Raw genomic sequence first — 13,982 nt, 5'->3', positions numbered from 1 at the left:
CCATAAGAAAGCATTTTATGTTTGTTGGTTTCATTGAGAATCAAAAAAATAGACACTCAAGACACTTAAATGGGATCATCAATTAAGCCTTACAGCATGAATACTTGTGTTGTGTACACTAAATATAATCACTTTAACTATTTTGTCCAATTCCAGTTTCTTTCAATTCCAGATTTCATAGTACAAATGAAATAACCTGAATGCAAAGAAAATGACTACTATATCATTTTATCCATTATCATGTGTTCTCTATGTAACACCGTGTGATATGAATTGTGCTCGGAGATGTCAAATAATATATATTAAACAAATTCTACATAAAATTAAATGTAGATCAGTAAACAAAAAAAAAGGACATTGAAAGACTACATTAAAGTTTATGAAAGCAAGGACAAAAGTATATTCTAATTCATCATGTATTTATTGTTCTTTACAAACAATTTACATTGAAAATATTGTGCCTTAAAACCCCAGTGAGCAAGCCAGAAGGCAACAGTGGCAAGGAAAAACTCCCTAAATTAGTGAAGAGGATCATCAGCAGAGAGGTATAGGGAGAAACCTTGGGAGGAACCAGGCTCAGCAGGGGCAAGCCATCCTCCTTTGGCTGGCATCTAAGTTTGCTGTACATAGGCCAAATATAATACAAGCCATCCATCCAACATTTCATATAGAATTGTGTTACTTTTGTGGTTATGCATTTGTGATATCTTTGACTATTGACTGCCTGCATCGGTTTAGAGTTTTGCCGGGACATTTTCTGAAGATACTTGAACAATGATTTTGTATTCACTGTAAGAAAGGGAAGCAGAAAAGTTAAGTCAAATTAGTATCAACTTCTGGTTGTGTGCCTCTTCATAAAAACGGTTCATGGAGTGGAGAATCATAATGGATAAGGTGCAAGTTTGAAGTGTAACGCATTGCACAAACCTGAAAATGTATCAACAGGTGAAAGACTGTGAAAGAAATGAGTCAATTTGAGTATTGCAGATATATTAATTTACCTTTTGATTGGTTGTGTGCCTCTTCATAAAAACAGTTAGTGGAGCGGAGAATCATAATGGATAAGGTGGAAGTTTGAAGTGTAACATTGCAGAAATCTGAAAATACAGTCATGGAACATTAACACAACTGAAACATTGTACAGATGTCTATGTTAGTTGCACACTCACCTTTTTGGAGTAGTGGACTGTAGATATTGGGTTTTGATGCACAAACCTGAAAATTTATCAACAGGTGAAAGACTGCTTTAAGAAATGAGTCAATTTCAGTATTGCAGATGTATTAATTTACCTTTTGATTGGTTGTGTGCCTCTTCATAAAAACAGTTCATGGGGTGGAGAGACATATTGGAGAAGGAAGTTTGATGTGTAGTAAATTGCAGAAATCTGAAAATGCATTCATGGAAAATTAACTTCTTGATAATTAAAGTGTTTGCACAACAAAAACCATTTAGCAATCTGTACACTCACCTTTTGGGAGTAGTGGACAGGAGATATTGGGTTTTGATGCACAAACCTGAAAATTTATCAACAGGTGAAAGACTGCTTTAAGAAATGAGTCAATTTGAGTATTGCAGATATATGAATTTACCTTTTGATTGGTTGTGTGCCTCTTCATAAAAACAGTTCATGGAGCGGATAATCTTAATGGATAAGGCGGAAGTTTGAAGTGTAACATTGCAGAAATCTGAAAATACAGTCATGGAACATTAACTGATTGATAGTGTTTACACAACTGAAACATTGTACAGCTGTCTATGTTAGTTGCACACTCACCTTTTTGGAGTAGTGGACTGTAGATATTGGGTTTTCATGCACAAACCTGAAAATGTATCAACAGGTGAAAGACTGCTTTAAGAAATGAGTCAATTTCAGTATTGCAGATATATTAATTTACCTTTTGATTGGTTGTGTGCCTCTTCATAAAAACAGTTCATGGGGTGGAGAATCATAGTGGATAAGATGGAAGTTTGAAGTGTAACGTATTGCACAAACCTGAAAAACATATCAACAGGTGAAAGACTGCTTTAAGAAATGAGTCAATTTGAGTATTGCAGATATATTAATTTACCTTTTGATTGGTTGTGTGCCTCTTCATAAAAACAGTTTGTGGAGCGGAGAATCATAATGGATAAGGCGGAAGTTTGAAGTGTAACATTGCAGAAATCTGAAAATACAGTCATGGAACATTAACTGATTGATAGTGTTTACACAACTGAAACATTGTACAGCTGTCTATGTTAGTTGCACACTCACCTTTTTGGAGTAGTGGACCGTAGATATTGGGTTTTCATGCACAAACCTGAAAATGTATCAACAGGTGAAAGACTGCTTTAAGAAATGAATCAATTGGACTATTGCAGATCTATGAATTTACCTTTTGATTGGTTGTGTGCCTCTTCATAAAAACAGTTCATGGAGTGGAGAATCATAATGGATAAGGTGGAAGTTTGAAGTGTAACGTATTGCACAAACCTGAAAAACATATCAACAGGTGAAAGACTGCTTTAAGAAATGAGTCAATTTGAGTATTGCAGATATATGAATTTACCTTTTGATTGGTTGTGTGCCTCTTCATAAAAACGGTTCATGGGGTGGAGAGTCATATTGGAGAAGGAAGTTTGATGTGTAGTAAATTGCAGAAATCTGAAAATGCATTCATGGAAAATTAACTTCTTGATAATTAAAGTGTTTGCACAACAAAAACCATTTAGCAATCTGTACACTCACCTTTTGGGTGTAGCGGACAGGAGATATTGGGTTTTGATGCACAAACCTGAAAATTTATCAACAGGTGAAAGACTGCTTTAAGAAATGAGTCAATTTGAGTATTGCAGATATATTAATTTACCTTTTGATTGGTTGTGTGCCTCTTCATAAAAAACAGTTCATGGAGTGGAGAATCTTAATGGATAAGGCGGAAGTTTGAAGTGTAATATTGCAGAAATCTGAAAATACAGTCATGGAACATTAACACAACTGAAACATTGTACAGATGTCTATGTTAGTTGCACACTCACCTTTTTGGAGTAGTGGACTGTAGATATTGGGTTTTCATGCACTAACCTGAAAATTTATCAACAGGTGAAAGACTGCTTTAAGAAATGAGTCAATTTCAGTATTGCAGATGTATTAATTTACCTTTTGATTGGTTGTGTGCCTCTTCATAAAAACAGTTCATGGGGTGGAGAGACATATTGGAGAAGGAAGTTTGATGTGTAGTAAATTGCAGAAATCTGAAAATGCATTCATGGAAAATTAACTTCTTGATAATTAAAGTGTTTGCACAACAAAAACCATTTAGCAATCTGTACACTCACCTTTTGGGAGTAGTGGACAGGAGATATTGAGTTTTGATGCACAAACCTGAAAATTTATCAACAGGTGAAAGACTGCTTTAAGAAATGAGTCAATTTGAGTATTGCAGATATATTCATTTACCTTTTGATTGGTTGTGTGCCTCTTCATAAAAACAGTTCATGGAGCGGATAATCTTAATGGATAAGGCGGAAGTTTGAAGTGTAACATTGCAGAAATCTGAAAATACAGTCATGGAACATTAACTGATTGATAGTGTTTACACAACTGAAACATTGTACAGCTGTCTATGTTAGTTGCACACTCACCTTTTTGGAGTAGTGGACTGTAGATATTGGGTTTTCATGCACAAACCTGAAAATGTATCAACAGGTGAAAGACTGCTTTAAGAAATGAGTCAATTTCAGTATTGCAGATATATTAATTTACCTTTTGATTGGTTGTGTGCCTCTTCATAAAAACAGTTCATGGGGTGGAGAATCATAGTGGATAAGATGGAAGTTTGAAGTGTAACGTATTGCACAAACCTGAAAAACATATCAACAGGTGAAAGACTGCTTTAAGAAATGAATCAATTGGACTATTGCAGATCTATGAATTTACCTTTTGATTGGTTGTGTGCCTCTTCATAAAAACAGTTCATGGAGTGGAGAATCATAATGGATAAGGTGGAAGTTTGAAGTGTAACGTATTGCACAAACCTGAAAAACATATCAACAGGTGAAAGACTGCTTTAAGAAATGAGTCAATTTGAGTATTGCAGATATATTAATTTACCTTTTGATTGGTTGTATGCCTCTTCATAAAAACAGTTCATTGGGTGGAGAGTCATATTGGACAAGGAAGTTTGATGTGTAGTAAATTGCAGAAATCTGAAAATGCATTCATGGAAAATTAACTTCTTGATAATTAAAGTGTTTGCACAACAAAAACCATTTAGCAATCTGTACACTCACCTTTTGGGAGTAGTGGACAGGAGATATTGGGTTTTGATGCACAAACCTGAAAATGTATCAACGGGAGAAAGACTGCTTTAAGAAAAGGTTCAATTCGAGTATTGCAGATATATGAATTTACCTTTTGATTGGTTGTGTGCTTCTTCATAAACACAGTTCATGGAGTGGAGAATCATAATGGATAAGGCGGAAGTTTGAAGTTTAACATATTGCAGAAATCTGAAAATACAGACATGGAACATTAACTGATTGATAAAGTGTTTGCACATCTGATACATTTAGTGAAATATGTAGACATCTGCACACTTACCTTTTACAGTAGTTAGTGAGACTTGATGCACAAACCTGAAAATATATTGCTATTAGGTGAAACAGTGCCTGAACAATGTTTTATTCTGACACTACTACATTTACATTTTCATCAGTTGTTTTCTTCCATAAGAAAGTTACTGAGGTACATAATTATGTGTTGGATGGAGTACAGAATCTCTTGTATGGGAGAAATTCTGACTTGTGCATTTCATACGTCTAAAAAGATGACTTGCAGATGTGCTTGCATATAGTTGATTAATTTAACCATGCCTTTATTCTGCTTGTGTAATCATGCACAACTGAGTCTACTTACCAATTTTGTGTTGTTCTATTGACTTAATTGTGATATTAGGAGACAAATGGATGGATGCAGGCAGTCTTTGTGGATGCTTTCTATAATGTTTGGAAGCATCCATTATGATTTGGATGGCTTAGAACGACTGAAATTAGATTATGGATTAAATGTCAGTTAAAAATAAATGTCTCAAAACTGAGAATTTAAGCAGAATTAAAATAATAATAATAATAATAATAATAATAATAATAATAATAATAATAATAATAATAATAATAAAGCATTGAGATGAATACAAAGTAAATACTACAGTTACCTTGGCTGGGTGAAGCTTACTAGCTCAAGAAAGAAGAGCAATTATGGGAGATGTTGGGTTGAAAATGATGATCACTTGTTTGAATTACAGGCTGGATTAACTGGACTCTGACCATGTTGGAATCTCAGGATAGCGCTCGTATCGTATGGACACAAAAACAGAACAGACAATACAGTGATACAATTCTCATTTCAGAGTGTTGCATTGATAAAATGGATTACCTTCAGATAATACTTCAATCACAACATGGAACAGCTGTACATATTCAACTGATGGATCATTATAAGAGTTATTCATTTAGATATAGATAGACTTAGAACATACCGTCTCCAGTTGTACACTTGCCCTGCAGTTGTATGCCAGTTGGAAGCTCAGGACGAACATTGAACAAGTAAGAGCACAGACAAGAAACAAATAATGCAGGTTATACAGATTTCATTACATAATCACACACATTAATTTTTACCTCAGTGAAATAAGGACTGCTTGGTGGTAACTGTAATACGTTTGCACAATTTCAACAGAGACATTTTCTGCATCTTTAACATAGACATGGTCTATCAGTGTACCTTTTTCAGTGGTAGGGTGTTGCACATGTTGACTGTATCCATGTAGTTCCATTAGTGTACCAATTGTAGATGATGTCAAGATGTCCTCATTGAAGTCTCCCATAATCACTTTCTTTCCTGACTGTTTCTCCAGCTCATCAATAACATGCAACATATTTTGTCGAAACAGATTAAGTGGATATGAATTAGGTCTGTACAGCAAAGCAGCATTCAAACTTAGATGTGGAACTGCAAAGTATAGACATTCCAAGTTACAAGGTTCCGGAACCCTGACATTAACATGAATGCTTTCACAACAGAATAGTCCAACTCCACCTCCTCTTTGTTGTTTTAAATCAGTGAAAAGTGGAGTACTGTTGTCATAACATTTAGCTCTTGGATTGCTCTTAAAAACAAATCCTGGAATCTGTACTTGGTCTTCAACTTTTAGCCACGTTTCAGTTAAACCGATGCAATCTGCATTCATTATCTGTCTGTGAACTTGAAGATCTTGAACATGAGCTCGAAGACTTTGTACATTATGAAGAGCAATTGTAAACACGCCAGGTGTCTTTACAGAACTGTAATTTTCTAAAGTAAGTCGGGGCATGTTTTTCATAGCGGAGTCAATTTTCTCATTACAATATATGACAGAGTCTTTGAAGTTATTAATTGTTAGTCCATCGAGGGTTCTCACACGACTCAGTGCAACGTATGCTTGTCCCGGAGAAAATACCTTGTCAAGTGAGACAACCGCTTTATCTACTGTGAGTCCTTGCACTTTATGAACGGTGCATGCCCATGCCAATTTAAGTGGAAACTGACGTCTTAAACCACCATCATTTGAGACTTGATCTTCTTCCACTTCAATAACAGTCGAATTTGGAGAATATTTCTGTCGCAGCTTCGATCTCTGAACTTTACCAACATTTGGATCATCAAATTCAACATGAATAGCTGATGGGAAGTCATCATCTTCATCATCATCACGTCTTTGTTTTCTGCTTATGTGGACAACTGTGCCACAGGCTCCATTGACAAGTCCATCAGAAACATCAACATTTTTCCTAAGCATTACTCTGGCACCAACACCCAAGGAAACACATTTGTCCAAACAAGAGTTGAAAACTTTTGCATGAAATCCAACTTTCCTTTCCATTCTTCCAGTTTCTGGATTTCTAGCAAAGTCTCTAGCGTGAATAGTGATTGCCTCAGGGCAACGCTCATTAAGTTTCTGTATATTGTACTCATCAACCTGAGCATTTGTAGGGAATATATGAATAGCATCGCATTCTTCACCAGTTTCACGTTGCTTCAACATGTTGATGTCATTTGGGCTTAGAGTTTCGTTCTTTTTATGAACTCTCAGACGATTTAACATTTCAGCAAAAGATGCATCTTGTTGCCTGACAACTTGTGTTAGTTCAGCAATTTCAAAGTTGGTATCCCAAAGATTCACTCCTTTTGGATCAACGTACAGGGGAATTCCCTTGACTGGCGGTAGCTGATAAAAATCACCAACACAGACCAAACTGACTCTTCCAAAAATTGAGTAGTCACCAGTTTGCTTAATTTGTCTCAATCTACCATGAACATAAGACAAAAGGTGATGGTCAACCATAGACACCTCATCAATGATCAGAATCTGCAAACCTCCAAGTTTTGCACGCAGTGAATTGATTTTGTCATCACTTAGGGGCTGATATGGCAGTTTGACATTGGCACCTATGGAAAAGGTATTATGGATTGTAGAAGCACCAATTTGAAAACTGGCCACTCCGGTTGACGCAGTTAAAATCACACTTCTATCATCAGGGTTTTCGGACAGCTCAGATAAAAGTCTGGAGGATTCATAGTAGATCGCTTTGATTAAATGACTCTTGCCTGTGCCTGCTCCACCAGTGACAAACAAGTGAAATGGTTCAGGGTTTTCACCAAGAAGTTTCTCTAAACACCATTTCCGTACTTTGTAAAAGATTGCACATTGTTGTGCATTTAATGATCGCAGTAAACATAATGCTTCTTCTCTAGACATTCCAGCCTGATTGGTTTCAATACTGTATGGAGTTCGAGGGTTCGTTACAAGATCTGGAATAGAACACTCAGAATCATCTTCATCAGGAATTGTATTACTCTTCCTTAGTTCTAAGCATTCGTGACGTTCCTTTTCAGTTTCAGGACATAACGCAGCCCAAGCATCTTCCAAATCAACACCTTGCTCCAAAAGCTGTTGAGCTCGATCAATTTTGTCACTTTCCTTTTCAAAGAGTGCTCGATTAGCATCAACAATACATTTGACTTGCGTCACATTTCTCCCACATTTCACAGCACCACTGTTGTAGAATTCCTCATAAGTGCTAAAACGCTCAGGCTTGAGCTGACAATCTTCATAATGTGGCAAGAAAAGTTGCAACAATGAATGAAAGTACTTTTCTGGATCTTTTTTGGGAGAAAATCTCGGATATCGAACAACAGCAGGGTCAGTTCGAGTTCTCTTCATCATATAACCACAGTCGTTGTTAAGCTTGATCACCTTGTCTTCAGAAGACTTTTTTTGTGAGGAAACCTCCGATTTCGACAAGATCCTGTTTTCAGAGCAAAAACTTGCAAGACATTGGATCTCAAACTCTTCCGTGTTTGGCCTATTCTTGTATCGGTCAACCAGACTAGTCATCCAAAAGCTAGCTTCTTCACCAGACTGATCAACTTTGTTTTTGATGACACGAAGAGGCAAACTCATCTTTACAGGATTCAATCCAATCGGAATAAACTGGACCTTACGAGAACATTCCTTCAAGTGCATACCAGTCAGACGATACACAGCCTCTTGAGCAGAAACTTCTCTGTTGTGAAGATATACACTACCAAGCATCTTCAGTGATGATCTCGCTTCAAGGTTTCCATTCATGGCTTCGTTTTGCGCACGTTGCAGCAACAATCCCATTTCTTGTTCTGCTTTTGTGATGTAACTGATAATGTAAACCACTACAGAGTAAGCATCAGTGACGTACTGGATATCCATGTTGCCTTGCCAGGCACGCAGTAAATGTTGATTATACTGGTTCACCCAGACGTCTTTCGGACTTCTTTTCAGGACAACGGATTTCTTTTTGGAACACTGTGCATAAACTTTCTCAAAGAGAGCTTGGTTAATACCAATGGATTCAAAAAATGCATCAGTTGAGTCATAATCCATATCAGAAGCTGTTAAAGCCTTTTTCACTTTTTCTAAAACTGTACGTGCAGTATCTTTTCCATCACCACTTTTCAAATCGTCTCGACTACCACCTCTTGTAATAAAGGTACGGCTTGATGGGGGTCTTGGAAAATTAAATCTGCAAACTGTCTTTTTCTTACGACATGTCTTTGAATGTCTGACACTGTGCTTCTGAACACCATTGACAATCTCAAACAGTTCAGTTTCATCCTCGCTTGGGGTCTCACAAGTGATGTACCGATCAATGAAACTAGCAACCAAACCATCGTTTTCTTCATTGTCTTCATTTAACGTTGGGGCATTTTCAACCCAAAACAGACAGTGAACATGAGGAGATCCACGCTGTTGAAACTCTACACGATAAAAGTAATCTACTATCTTCCCAATCGGTTGAGCTGAAGACATGATTACATCTCTCAGAAAACAATGCCATCTATGATCAAACATTCTTGCAGCAGTCACTGGGTTTCGTCTAATCAAACCACATTTTTCAGACCAGTCAAGTTCATCTGCTTTCAGATTTTTCCGTTCTTGTTTGATTATGGTACTAATAATTTCTGGCCATCTGAGATCCGCAGAACTAAAGGATGCAAAGAAAGTTGGAATACCTAGCTGTCTTACAAGTGCAAAAAGGTCCTTTTGAGTAGACTGCCAATATGGAGGTGTTCCACGGATTGGTCTCAAAAACTTGTATCCTTCATCAAAATTCAAGATTTTAGATAACGAGTCTGGGTTTGTTAGCACATCTGATGTCACTTCAGTCAACAAACTCCTCTCAGATCCTTTGCGCAAAGCAATTGAAACATTGGATACAACTTGATCAATCTCCGACAGATACTGTGCATAGAAAATGAAGTCTGTGCTTCGTGCAAAACGTCCATCTGCATTGAGGATTCTTGCATTCAAGTATCTCGACAATGTTATTTTTACCTCCCTCTTATCATGAAATGTCGGACCACCGGTTGGATACAGAACAGGGAAACATTTTGCTTCGTTAGACCTATCGGATAACAAACTAACAGGACTGTTACCTTCAGCAGGTGCCAGATTTAATACATCCTGGAAATGCTGATCAATTACTTCTGAACCGATGTCCACAGGTTGCAATGATGTATCTGACAAAAGACCACTTTGCTCTTTGATGTAGGTAAGGTCTTCCTCTTGCTGTTCATCAAGGTCATTTTCGTCAATCTTTTCAACTACGTCTTGTTGCTCCATTTCATCTACAACATTTTCTTCAGGTTCGTTCAAAGAGTTGATCCACTGCCGATTAATCTCCACATCACTGAACCACTTATTGAACCGGATTAAATATTTCAGAGCATTTCTAACACGATCAGTGTGTACATACTTGTACTCATAATGCCCTTTGTAGGTCAACTTGCGTTTCAGTTTGATCCTTATCATCTTGTCATCACATTCATTTCGTGGAAGGATATTGGACACCTCTGTGGCATTAACTGGGACGCACACTACAGGGCCATGGCATCCATGTTGTTTACCACGAGGAAGGCACAGTAATTTCATAAAAGGAATGTTACGTGCAATGAGATGTTGTTCCAAAGAGTTGAGGCATTTCAGTTGATTTGGAACATCCACCAAATGCATGTTGTTTGCAACGCTCTCTTCGGGCAGTTGTCCACAAAGGATTTTTCGATGACATGTTAGACAAATCCATAATTTGCATCCTGAGGAATGAGCAGAAGATCCTTCACACTTTTGATCACAGACATGAACATACCTGGTTGTGATGCATCTTCTTCCCAAAGCAGCGATTTTTACACCTTTGTCTTCATAGCATTGTCTTCTACATTCAACAACCTGCTTTCTGAAAAGTAAACGGTGACACACACAGCACACAAACTCTGGACCACTACTAATTTGTTGTCTAAAATGATCAATCGCAACATCAATGTCTTGTTGTTCTTTCTTTCTTACATATGCTTCACAACCTTTTTGAATTTTACTCATACGAAACTTCCCATCTTTATGGTATTTCATCATAGAATACTTAACCATTTTAATTTTAAAGGCTGTATTCTGAATGTTTCTATTCTTAGAATACTCACACACTCGTGCTTTGAAGGCCAGGTTTCGCAGATATTTTTTCTTTGAATACTCACACACTCGTGCTTTGAAGGCCAGGTTTTGCAGATATTTCTTCTTTGAATACTCACACACTCTTGCTTTGAAGGCCAGGTTTTGCAGATATTTCTTCTTTGAATACTCACACACTCTTGCTTTGAAGGCAAGGTTTTGCAGATATTTCTTCTTTGAATACTCACACACTCTTGCTTTGAAGGCAAGGTTTTGCAGATATTTTTTCTTTGAATACTCACACACTCTTGCTTTGAAGGCCAGGTTTTGCAGATATTTTTTCTTTGAATATTCGCATACATTTGCCTGAAAAGAGACATTATATTTATATTTCAATCGAGAATACTGGCAAACACGTTTTTGGAAATTAATATTGCTTGAGTACTTGGCCTTAGAACGTTCACACTTTGATAAATGATTATCAAAATTTTTTAGATATTTATCACGAAGCATTTCTTTTTTTTTATCCCTGTAATATTTATCTCTACTATATTTAGTTTTGTCATACTCAATTTTGTTCTGTCTGTAATCGGGGTCGTTACCATATTTTGACCTCTCGTGCTTCAGCTTTTTTTGTCTGTACTCACTGTCGTTGCGATATCTCTCCCGATGTCTTTTGTTTGGACAACATTCTGCAGCATCGCTTACCTTTCTTTTGCGCAGACATGGTTTGCTGACCTCATTTGACACCACATTTCCACATGCTCCTGCACAAACACGCTCTCGATCCCTGTGCTTAACACATGTCACAACTTCATAATGATTACGGTTACAGTGTTTCAGATAAATTGCATTCTGAGTGGATACCTCTCCGGTAGGTTTGTGTGCATTCCATCGGCTGTCATTAAAAGTCATTATGGTGGTTTTGAAAAGATCGGCCGCAACAAATATGTCAATTTCGGTTACCCATGAGCCAGAATAAAACATTCTAGATCGTGTCAGATAATCCTCTGCTGAAGAATACTCACTTCTCACGTACCTCTCAAACAGCGGAGTATTCATCTTCAGATGTTTCACAACTGCACGGCGAACCTTCAAGTGTTTCTCCTCACTTCCACATATCACATGTGCCAATGATCTGAAAAAGCAGTTACCATCTGGTTTAATGGTCTTTGTCTGACACGGACCTGAAATGGGACCAAAGTTTATCACATTATGGTCACTGTTATCATTGGACATTTGTATGAGCTCACATAAAGCTTGCTTATCATTATATGTTAAAGGAGAAAAAAAGACATCTGGAACAGAAACATCAGTGATCATCAGGTCATCAGTTACAACGGTTTCAGCGTGTGATTTTGTACCTTGTTTACCTGACAGCTCAATGTGCTTTTCTTTCCTCAATCTTTTACCTTTACTTGGCAACACATTAGAGGCTGTCTGTGTTGGAAGGTTAGGGTTTCTCACATCTGCAGCTTCATCCACAGGTACCGGATAATCAGGGGTCTTTGGCTCAGTCTTCACAGATTCACGTACCTTTGGTGTGCGTTTTAAGACGTCACTGTAGAGGGCTTTACCAGAAGAGCATGGTAAACTGCTGCTGCCTGCTTCTTGCAGCGGATCAGACACTTCTGCATCTGCATGAACCAAAACTCCAGTTATCTCAAATGGTGGCTCAGGTTCCCCAAACAACTGTGCCATGTCATTGATATAGTTGTACAGAGACTCTATGGTACTGTGATAAACTACACAACTTGTGTCTGTCCTGATGGCATGAGAGTCAACGACTGCATACCATGACCCCTGCTTAATAACTGCAGATGTGTTGGCACAAATGGTTAACAAGAAAGCATCAGCACTAAGTAGAGTTTGCTGAAGGGCTACATCAAGTGGCATGGCTACACTGCTTATGGCTTGGTCATACTCGTGGTACTCATTGACATTAACAAAACCAGTCAGAGATGGAGTGTACTCGATGGAAAATGTAGTATTACCCAACACATGTCGCCTTGGTAATTCATGGACTGCAATATAATTCCTACCCTTCGCTTCCCGGTCTTTTATGTTACCCCGTTTTCTCAGATACTCATAGAGGCGTGTTCCTGCAACCAAGACACCGTCCAGATCTGGTGTTGACCACGTCAGCACATTCTTCAGCTTGCTTTTCAACACCGCCGTCAGACTGATTGCTCCACACTGCCTGTTGCGTGAATCTCCAAAGCGGGCATCAGCTTGATCAAAAGATCCTCTTAGCATGGATTTCTGGGGAAAATCAGAACAAACACCCAAAGCACTTTCATGGCAAATTGCAGGAATGTTTTGTTCAGATTGCATGGGTTTTGATTTGCTTTTCATTGGGTACCTCATCTGGGGTCGACCGAGCTTGCCTGAGTCTACTTGAAAATCACATGTCCTTACCTCAGTCTTGACTGATTCACATACCTTGGAAGGGCGTTTTACAACTTCACTGTAAAGGGCTTTACCGGAAGACCGTGGAAAACTGCTGCCAACTGCTTGACCAAGAGAACCTTTCTGCACTGATTGCTGTGGAAAATCACAATATGCAGGTAAAGTATTCACAGAAATTTCATGTATATTTGTAAGCACTTTTTCTTTTTTTTCTGAGTTTTCAAGGGTTTTCAAGGGTTTGCAAGGGTTTTCAAGGGTTTTCAAGGGTTTGCAAGGGTTTTCAAGGGTTTTCAAGGGTTTGCAAGGGTTTTCAAGGGTTTTCAAGGGTTTGCAAGGGTTTTCAAGGGTTTTCAAGGGTTTGCAAGGGTTTTCAAGGGTTTTCAAAGGTTTGCAAGGGTTTTCAAGGGTTTGCTTAGGTGACAGATGCAAGTTTGCAAGGTTTACTGATGCATTTACTGATGCGAGTTTGCAAGGGTTTTCAATGCTGCCAGCTTTTGGTGACAACAATGCATCATTTTTTTTAAGAGGATTCAGCGTAACCTCTGTATTTGCACATCTCTGAGCATAAAGACGTT

At 37.9% G+C, this 13,982-nt stretch overlaps 2 protein-coding genes across 51 annotated transcripts in view; both read right to left on the bottom strand.

Annotated features, from left to right (window-relative positions):
• Window positions 1–402: 402 nt before the first annotated feature.
• LOC127941917 (uncharacterized) overlaps window positions 403–13,982 on the bottom strand; it is a 53,084-nt gene continuing 39,504 nt past the window's right edge. For 16 of the 50 annotated variants that reach the window (XM_052537379.1, XM_052537381.1, XM_052537385.1 and 13 more), the window contains 7 exons: window positions 4,274–4,319; window positions 3,141–3,235; window positions 2,730–2,775; window positions 2,551–2,645; window positions 1,470–1,515; window positions 1,291–1,385; window positions 403–789 (listed from right to left, as the gene is read on the bottom strand). In XM_052537379.1, coding sequence (XP_052393339.1) covers window positions 431–789; window positions 1,291–1,385; window positions 1,470–1,515; window positions 2,551–2,645; window positions 2,730–2,775; window positions 3,141–3,235; window positions 4,274–4,319 — 782 coding nt within the window. In that variant the 3' untranslated portion in view covers window positions 403–430. Of the gene's footprint in view, window positions 790–1,001; window positions 1,098–1,169; window positions 1,216–1,290; window positions 1,386–1,469; window positions 1,516–1,590; window positions 1,687–1,775; window positions 1,822–1,896; window positions 1,995–2,070; window positions 2,167–2,255; window positions 2,302–2,376; window positions 2,475–2,550; window positions 2,646–2,729; window positions 2,776–3,140; window positions 3,236–4,273; window positions 4,320–13,982 lie in introns of those variants that run through there. The other 34 variants (XM_052537388.1, XM_052537387.1, XR_008149173.1 and 31 more) reach the window with 34 other exon arrangements.
• LOC127941916 (uncharacterized) lies at window positions 5,574–13,763 on the bottom strand. The gene is made up of 2 exons (XM_052537378.1): window positions 12,535–13,763; window positions 5,574–12,136 (listed from the first exon to the last, which is right to left on the bottom strand). Exon 2 carries the CDS (start codon window positions 12,058–12,060, stop codon window positions 5,659–5,661), a length of 6,402 nt encoding a protein of 2,133 aa, XP_052393338.1. The 5' UTR covers window positions 12,061–12,136; window positions 12,535–13,763; the 3' UTR covers window positions 5,574–5,658.

Source organism: Carassius gibelio, chromosome A21 (assembly GCF_023724105.1).
Source record: "Carassius gibelio isolate Cgi1373 ecotype wild population from Czech Republic chromosome A21, carGib1.2-hapl.c, whole genome shotgun sequence".
NCBI lineage: Eukaryota > Metazoa > Chordata > Actinopteri > Cypriniformes > Cyprinidae > Carassius > Carassius gibelio.
Note: the sequence above shows the minus strand (reverse complement) of the source record. Positions and strands in the feature narration are given on the sequence as shown.

Bases quoted from the DNA above. Each gene is read 5' to 3' on its own strand.
- LOC127941916 (XM_052537378.1), bottom strand. From the start codon at position 12,060: ATGAATACTCCGCTGTTTGAGAGGTACGTGAGAAGTGAGTATTCTTCA.